Source organism: Physeter macrocephalus, chromosome 8, assembly GCF_002837175.3.
Source record: "Physeter macrocephalus isolate SW-GA chromosome 8, ASM283717v5, whole genome shotgun sequence".
Taxonomy (NCBI): Eukaryota; Metazoa; Chordata; class Mammalia; order Artiodactyla; family Physeteridae; genus Physeter; species Physeter macrocephalus.
Window position 1 is genome coordinate 129,285,432 of NC_041221.1, and position 9,602 is coordinate 129,295,033.

General features: G+C 36.1%; 1 protein-coding gene across 3 annotated transcripts in view; it reads right to left on the reverse strand.

Moving 5' to 3' along the window:
* KIF3A (kinesin family member 3A) overlaps positions 1-9,602 on the reverse strand; it is an 81,902-nt gene that overhangs the window by 5,204 nt on the left and 67,096 nt on the right. For all 3 annotated transcript variants that reach the window (XM_007106265.3, XM_007106264.3, XM_055086753.1), the window contains 4 exons: positions 2,742-2,898; positions 2,316-2,496; positions 1,436-1,546; positions 950-1,075 (listed from right to left, as the gene is read on the reverse strand). In XM_007106265.3, coding sequence (XP_007106327.1) covers positions 950-1,075; positions 1,436-1,546; positions 2,316-2,496; positions 2,742-2,898 — 575 coding nt within the window. The remainder of the gene's footprint in view (positions 1-949; positions 1,076-1,435; positions 1,547-2,315; positions 2,497-2,741; positions 2,899-9,602) is intronic.

Genomic DNA, 9,602 nt, shown 5'->3' on the forward strand with positions numbered 1-9,602 from the left:
AGAAGATGTGGCACATATATACAATGTAATATTACTCAGCCATAAAAAGGAACAAAACTGAGTTATTTGTAGTGAGCTGGATGGACCTAGACTCTGTCATACAGAGTGAAGTAAGTCAGAAAGAGAAAAACAAATACCATATGCTAACGCACATATATGGAATCTAAAAACACGGTACTGATGAACCTAGTGGCAGGGCAGGAATAAAGACGCAGACATAAAGAACGGACTTGAGGACACAGTGGGGGAAGGGGAAGCTGGGACGAAGTGAGAGAGTGGCATGGACATATATACACTAACAAATGTAAAATAGATAGCTAGTGGGAAGCTGCTGCATAGCACAGGGAGATCAGCTCAATACTTTGTGACCACCTAGAGGGATGGGACAGGGAGGGTGGGAGGGATATGCAAGAGGGAGGGGAGATGGGGATATATGTATACTTATAGCTGATTCACTTTGTTGTACAGCAGAAACTAACACACCACTGTAAAGCAATTATACTCCAGTAAAGATGTAAAAAAAAAGAAAAAGTTAAAATGGTAAATTTTATGTATGTTTGACCATTTCCCCACCCACACACACACACAGAATTAGCATCCATAAACAAGGAGAAAAGGTTAGCACAGGAGTTTTGTTTATTCTAATTATAGGATAAAGAATGTTGAAAGAATAAACAGGACCTATACTTTTACATGAATTACATGAATTTGGCCTTTCTCCCAGGACTAAGAAATTCTTATTCAGATACTTAGTTACTCAAACAGAGAATTATGTATTAAGAACAGTTAACAGTTGAAGTGAAATGTGATGGCCATTAGTTCAAGAAAATGTTATCATCAGCAACTGAAATGTAAATATTTACCATTAATTAAATTAGAAATTATATTTCTTTAGTCCTTAACCCCAGCCAAGTGACCTAATACCTAAGACAGAGAACTTCCCACTTACCTGATAATCCTGAGGTATAAAGTTATCAATAATAAGCATCTGAAGTCGAAGCTCCCGGCTAAGTTGTCGAATGTTCTCCAAGAGGCCTTCAATTTCCCTCTGATGTTCCTGTTGGAGATCGGCCATCTAACGGAAAATCAATGAAAATACTAAGGACAAACAAGATTTTAAATACAAAACAATTCCATCTGACACAGGACAGTGGTCTAGGAAACCTTGTAAGAGCTTACCCAGTTCTTTCACAAAAACAATGGACAGAATAACACTATCTATCATTGTCTATTCCATGTTATTAGTTAAGGCTGGAAATAAACAATTTAGCTTAACAGCTGATATTAAAAATTGCAAATAAAGGCAAAAATTTTATTTCTTTAAAATTGTAAGCACACACTATGATTCCTTTAGGATTCTTAATCATACTTAATCAAAGAAATTCTTTTCTAAAAAATTCAAACTACAATAATAGGTAACTTCTAAAAGACCAACCTCTGACTTCGCAGCCATCAGCATAGTCCAAACTTTCTTTAATTTCTTGGTCTTTCCTTGCGCTTCTTCTTGCAAACTGGTATACTTTTCTTCAATATCCAAGCGTTCTTGCTATGACATGAAGTGATAAACTTCAGAAAAATTTTCTCCATTAAATCAAGTTTAATTATTTAACAAATGACATAAATGTTTAGCAACTATCATCTTTCAAAGAAATCCACAGATATGCTTTAAAATTTTGTTAAGGGACTTCCCTGGTGGTACAGTGGTTAAGAATCCACCTGCCAAGGCTGGGGACATGGATTCGATCCCTGGTCCGGGAAGATCCGACATGCTGCGGAGGAACTAAGCCCATGCACCACAACTACTGAGCCTGCGTTCTACAGCCCACAAGCCACAACTACTGAGCCCATGTGCCACAGCTACTGAAGCCCACGTGCCTAGAACCCATGCTCCACAACAAGAGAAGCCACCGCAATGTGAAGCCTGCGCACCTGGGACTTCCCTGGTGGCACAGTGATTAAGAATCCACCTGCCAATGCAGGGGACATGGGTTTGAGCCCTGATCCGGGAAGATCCCACCTGACACAGAGCAGCTAAGCCCGCATGCCACAACTACTGAGCCTGCGTGCCTAGAGCCCGTGCTCTGCAACAAGAGAAGCCACTGCAATGAGAAGCCTGTGCACTGCAACAAAGAGTATCCCCCACTCTCCGCAACTAGAGAAAGCCCACGCGCAGCAACTAAGACCCAACGCAGCTAAAAATAAATAAATAAATTTATTTTTTAAAAATTTTATTAAGATTATAGATATTCAGCTTTTCACTAGAAAAGTTAAATACCTTAGGTGAAGCATCAACCAAAAACAAAAATTTACATTACCTCTTTTTCCTCAAGTTCTCTGCGAAGTTGCTCTGCTCTTTTCCTCCTTTCTTCCAGTTCCATGTTGGATTCTTCAAGAAGTTTCTCTTGTTCCTCAGCTTTTGCCAACAAATCAACACCACCAACAATTACCTTCTTCTCCAGTGCAGATAATTTCTCTAGCAAAGACTGATGCTCTTGTCTGTTAATTAAAATGAGAACACTCTGTATCCATCACTTATCTACTATTCTACTAAATTTCCCCAACTTTAACAAGGATTTGGATATAAAATTTCAAAATAGGAATATAATTATGTAACATCTCTATCAAACTACACAACTGTGTAGTATTGCTTTTAAATACTATTCAATTTTCTTGCTTATACATCCTATGAGAAAAACTGGGAAATTTAAATCACAAATCCATCTCAATTCAGTAATACTCACTGGGCCTTAAGAAGATCTTTTTCCCGTTTCTCTAACTCAGCTCTAGCCTTGTTTCTTTCTTCTTCTTCCATGTCAAGCTTTGTTTCAAGTGCTTTTCTCTCCTCATCAATTTTTGCTTGCATTTCAACCATTTTATCTGGGGAAACTTTCTTTTTACCTATTTGAGTCATTTAATTCCAACAGTCACTTCAGAGTCAATGCTTCAGACACATAAATTATCTTCAATATAAAAGATACATTCCTCATGAAGAGAAAATCAAATGTCAACATTTTAAGGAAATCAACTGAATAATATATTTTATTTCTATTTATTATGTCCCTAGAAGATCTTTTTAACGAACTGCTAAATTCAAACTGTTGTCCACTGTGCAATCATAACTAAGAACAGAATTAAGTCAAAAAGAAGTATAAGAGATTAGCAGGGGGAAAAAAAAGAGAGAGATAAACAGGAAAACTAAATAAATAAAAAAAGCAAAGATCTTTGTCTGTCCCCAAATAACACATATCGTCAAAAAAGCAATATGATTATTTACTTTTTTCTGATAACCAGGTACAAAATCAAGTAAGTGGCTTCTCAAAACACCTCCCCACAAAATTTATTAAAATAAATGAATAAATAAAAGCCACAAAGGGACTTCCCTGGTGGCGCAGTGGTTAAGAATCTGCCTGCCAATGCAGGGGACATGCATTTGAGCTCTGGTCTGGGAAGATCCCACGTGCTGTGGAGCAACTAAGCCCGTGCACCACAACTACTGAGCCTGCGCTCTAGAGCCCACGAGCCACAACTACCGAGCCCGCATGCCATGACTACTGAAGCCCATGCACCTAGAGCCAGTGCTCTGCAACAAGAGAAGCCACCACAATGAGAAGCCCACACACTGCAACAAAGAGTAGCCCCCGCTCACCCCAACTAGAGAAAGCCCACGTGCAGCAACGAAGATCCAACACAACCAAAAATAAATAAGCAGAATTGATTCTTTTTTTTTTTTTTTGGGGCACGAACCCATGTCCCCTGCATCAGCAGGCGGACTCTCAACCACTCCAGAATTGATTCTTAAAAAAAAAAAAAAAAAAAAAAAAAGCCCGCACACGACAAAGAAGAATAGCCCCCGCTCGCCACAACTAGAGAAAGCCCGCGCGCCCCAACTAGAGGAAGTCCGCGCACAGCAACAAAGACACATGCAGCCAAAAATAAATAAATAAATTTATAAAAAAATAAAAGCCCCATATAGGTATAAAATGTACAGATAAAAATATCAGGCAGAATTTATAAGTAGTTTTTAACATATATTTTCAGAGGTTTTCTAAAATTGTGTTTGATAAAATTACTTGAAAGTATTTTATTTCATAGTATACTTTTAAAGGAAGTAACTCTATACTAATTATACAACAGTTAAATATGAATTAACCAGGCATTTTACAGTTGCTGTCACAATATATCATCATATCTTAAACGAACTAAAATAGCTTGTTATGATGTCAAACTCAGGATCCTAAATCTCCCTAAGTCAGATTAAACGTTCCAAGTGTCAAATATAAGTAGAAACACTACAAAATAATGCAGCTAGAAATACAGCTTCAAAATGATTATTTTGATTATAATGTCTAGTAGAGCGTTTTATGTACATATAATAGACGTTCAATAAAAGTTTACTGAATGAATTTCAAAATCATGAAATTAAAATGAAAAACCAAAAAAGAGAAAAGAAAAACTAGCTTATTAAACTGGTTACAAAACTGAATCAAAGATAATTCATTTCTGGTAATACAATTTCTTTGAAACATACTTTCCTTCAGAAAAACAATCAAATTTTTCGTAGAATTGGTCTGAGGCTCTCCTGAAAGCTTTCTGTCATTCTTAACTTCCTTCCCAGAGGACCACAGAAGAGTGTAAAGAAGAAGAGTTTTTTATAAACTGTTAATGTCTCCACCAAAAGCTAACCCCTCACCCTAACAAGGAAAGAGAACTGAAAAATAAAGATGATGGAGATATATATCTGAATAAACTCTTTCAGGAACCATGAGATGATGAACCATTCAGAGGCTTTAATTCTTTGGGTTAAAATCATATAAAACCCCCAAAGGTTTAAAATACGTTACCCTTCACCTCTATAGAAATACAAGAAAGTCCAAAGCAAACTAAAGCCACAAAACAAATAAGTTAAATAAAAGAGTAAACAAAAGCACTGATCCAAATTCACGCTTTGGTGTGGTGTGATTCACTGCAATCCCAAAGTCAGGCCGTAGACCTGACTCTGTTGGATTCTTTGGCACAATCACCTATACTGAACATTCTGAATTACACTGTTAAGAAATAATTATAAAAAGTAATCTAACTCCTATTCCCAACAAATTCCTAGAAAGGATTTCCCATCAGTAATACTATTTCTTAGAAATTTGAGGGGGGAAAGTATAAGTTCAGGTATAAAGTAAGTGTATGCACTAAAAAATTATAACTTCCTTTCCACTTCAAAATTATAAATATTTAAAGAAAAAATGGCAAATATGTTAAGATTAAAAAATGTATGTATGAAAACCATAGGGGTATAGAGTAAATGGTCTAATTGACACATGTACATTAATTTTTTAGGTTCCTAGGGTTGCAACTGTTTTCTTAGTTAAAAACATACAGTTTCCAAACCCATTAAGAAGCAGTAAAATTAAAAAAAAATTTATAGGTAGAAATACAAAAGCACATACATATTGATGAATTACTACTATGCCTGAATTGCATTAGTTATTCAAAACCATTCAGGTAATATTTTCAAACTGATGTTTTAGCAGCAAAAATCTTACTGTGCTCTCATACCATTTTTGTAAAGATGACCATGCATATATATAGCTAGGTTCAGTTTCAAAACTCTGATATTCAAGTAACATATTATTTTAGCCAGAATCAGTCCGATAAATCATATTTCTCCCCAAATAATATTTTAAGCTAAATGTGAATAGGTACCATCTCTCCTAACCAGGCACTTAAAAACATGGTATCATGAAAAGTTACTTTTACACTGGTTTTTTTTTTAAGATTTTTAAAAAATATTAATGAACCAAACCAACCAACCAACCAAAAAAAAAAAACTTTCTTCTTCTAAAAGTATAAATTTTCAGCACAAAATTTCAGGTAAAAAAATCTAAAAAGAATTTTAAAGTCATAGAGTATTTAATTGAGCCAAACCAGAGTGGTAATATTTTAACTTCTCCTCTACCATGTGCTCTAACCAAAACTGTGAAGGTGAACTTTGGCAAGGTAAAGTTAAAGAGAAGAATTTCAGGAAGTGTTAACTGAATTAATTTCATTTTCATTACACGAGCACCCATGAGCATACATAACCAGATGTTTGATTCCTCGCTTTAAAAAAAAGTAAAAGGTTAAGTGAAAGGTTAATGGTGAAATTATTAAATTATATTATTAATAATGGTCATTATTTTCTGGTAAGAAGGCAGGGATGAGTATGATACCATGTCGATGGACTTCCATCAAAACTTAGCATTAGGTATGGTAAACAACACAGCCTTAAAGGGACCTGTAACAGAATATCTTTTTGAAAGTAATGAGCTGTGAGTTTGCAGAGGGTAAGTCAGATAATAAGGGCCTTGGAGTGCTATTTCTCAAGCAGTAGAACTGTGTGATAAAAATTAAAGATGAAGAAGAGCACACCAGCACTTCTGAGCCCAGGAGATTTGAGTGGAAGCAGGAAGACCAGAATGGACACTTGTACAGGGGTTGAGGTATTATCCTTGAGAAGTGGCTGGGCTTATGAAGAAGAAGCAACATTCCTGGGAGGCACCTTGTATGAAAAATTGATAGTAAATGGGAGGAGACTGGCAAGAAAAGGGAAGATTCAGAGCAAATGTTGTGAGCTCTGGTAAAGGAAAGGACAGTGATGCCATGAATGCTGATTGGAGAGTTGGAAAGGGAGCTGCTCTGAGTTAGGGCAGGAGGGACTGCTTTGACACAGTGACATCAGGTGTGTCACGTCACTCACCTCTATATTCATACAGATTTTACTTTCTATGTATGAATGAAGGGATACTCATTCCCACTCAGAGCAACACTCTTTTTTAAAAAAATAAATTTATTTATTTTTTTTTAAAAAAGGAGGAAAATGCTTGAATATGAAATCACTTACATTTGTACTTCTAAAATTTGGCTTAACGGGTCTTTAAGAATTTAGAAAAATGATTATGCCATGTGGTTTTGTTGTCTATTTTGTTAATTAGGTCTAGAATATCCAATGTGTTTGTCACTATCAATCTAATTATTTCTGAACTGTTCCCTTAAGAAGATTATTTGGAAACAAAAATGTTCCAAGAGGGCAGACAGCAGAAGCAAGAAGAACTACAATCCTGCAGCCTGTGGAAAAAAAACCCACATTCACAGAAAGACAGACAAGACGAAAAGGCAGAGGGCTATGTACCAGATGACGGAACAAGATAAAACCCCAGAAAAACAACTAAATGAAGTGGAGATAGGCAACCTTCCAGAAAAAGAACTCAGATTAATGAGAGTGAAGATGATCCGGGACTTCGGAAAAAGAATGGAGGCAAAGACCGAGAATGCAAGAAATGTTTAACAAAGACCTAGAAGAATTAAAGAACAAACAAACAGAGATGAACAATACAATAACTGAAATGAAAAATACACTAGAAGGACTAAATAGCCGAATAACTGAGGCAGAAGAATGGATAAGTGACCTGGAAGACAGAATGGTAGAATTCACTCCTGTGGAACAGAATAAAGAAAAAATAATGAAATGAAGACAGCCTAAGAGACCTCTGAGACTACATTAAACACAGCAACATTCGCATTATAGGGGTCCCAGAAGGAGAAGAGAGAGAGAAAGGACCAGAGAAAATATCTGAAGAGATTATAGTCGAAAACTTCCCTAACATGGGAAAGAAAATAGCCACCCAAGTCCCGGAAGCACAGAGAGTCCCATACAGGAGAAACATGCCGAGACACATAGTAATCAAATTGGCAAAAATTAAAGACAAAGAAAAATTATTGAAAGGAGCAAGGGAAAAATGACAAATAACAAACAAGTGAACTCCCATAAGGTTAACAGCTGATTTCTCAGCAGAAACTCTACAAGCCAGAAGGGAGTGGCAAGATATACTTAAAGTGATGAAAGGGAAGAACCTACAACCAAGATTACTCTACCCAGCAAGAATCTCATTCAGATTCAATAGAGAAATCAAAAGCTTTACAGACAAGCAAAAGCTAAGAGAATTCAGCACCTGCAAACCAGCTCTACAACAACTGCTAAAGGAACTTCTCTAAGTGGGAAACACAAGAGAACAAAAGGACCTACAAAACAAATCCAAAACAATTAAGAAAATGGTCATAGGAACATATATATCGATAATTAAGAGACAAGGAAGGACACTACATACTGATCAAGGGATCAATCCAAGAAGAAGATATAACAATTATAAACATATATGCTCCCAACACAGGAGCACCTCAATACAGAAGGCAACTGCTAACAGCTATAAAAGAGGAAATTGACAGTAACACAATAATAGTGGGGTACTTTAGCACGTCACTTACACCAATGGACAGATCATCCAAACAGAAAACTAAGGAAACACAAGTTTTAAATGACACAATAGACCAGATAGATTTAATTGATATTTATAGGACTTTCCATCCAAAAACAGCAGATTACACTTTCTTCTCAAGTGCGCATGGAACACTCTCCAGGACAGATCACATCTTGGGTCACAAATCAAGCCTCAGTAAATTTAAGAAAATTGAAACCATATCAAGCATCTTTTCAGACCACAACGCTATGACATTAGAAATCAATTACAGGGAAAACAACGTAAAAAGCACAAACACATGGAGGCTAAACAATACGTTACTAAATAACCAAGAGATCACTGAAGAAATCAAAGAGGAAATCAAAAAATACCTAGAGACAAATGACAAAGAAAACACGACGATCCAAAACCTATGGGATGTAGCAAAAGCAGTTCTAAGAGGGAAGTTTAAAGCAATACAAGCCTACCTCAAGAGACAAGAAAAATCTCAAATAAACAATGTAACCTTACACCTAAATGAACTAGAGAAAGAAGAACAAATAAAACCCAAAGTTAGTAGAAGGAAAGAAATCACAAAGATCACAGAAGAAATAAATGAAACAGAAACTAAAACCTTCCAAGGCTGAACCAGGAAGAAACAGAAAATATGAACAGACCAATCACAAGTAATGAAATTGAAACTGTGATTAAAAATCTTCCAACAAACAAAAGTCAAGGACCAGATGGCTTCACAGGTTAATTCTATCAAACATTTAGAGAACAGCTAACACCCATCCTTCTCAAACTCTTTCAAAAAATTGCAGAGGAAGGAAGCCTCCCAAACTCATTGTATGAGGCCACCATCACCCTGATACCAAAACCAAAAATACTACAAAAAAAGAAAGTTATAGACCAATATCACACTTGAATATAGATGCAAAAATCCTCAACAAAATACCAGCAAACAGAATCCAACAACACATTAAAAGGATCATATACCATGTCAAGTGGGATTTATACCAGGGATGCAAGGATTCTTCAACATACGCAAATCAATGTGATACAACATATTAACAAACTGAAGAATAAAAATCATATGATCATCTCAATAGATGCAGAAAAAGAAAATTCAACACCCATTTATGATAAAAACTCTCCAGAAAGTGGGCACAGAGGGAACCTACCTCAACATAATAAAGGCCATATACGACAAACCCACAGCAAACATCATTGTGAATGGTGAAAACCTGAAAGCTTTTCCTCTAAGATCAGGAACAAGACAAGGATGTGCACTCTCACCACTATTATTCAACATAGTTTTGGAAGTCCTAGCCA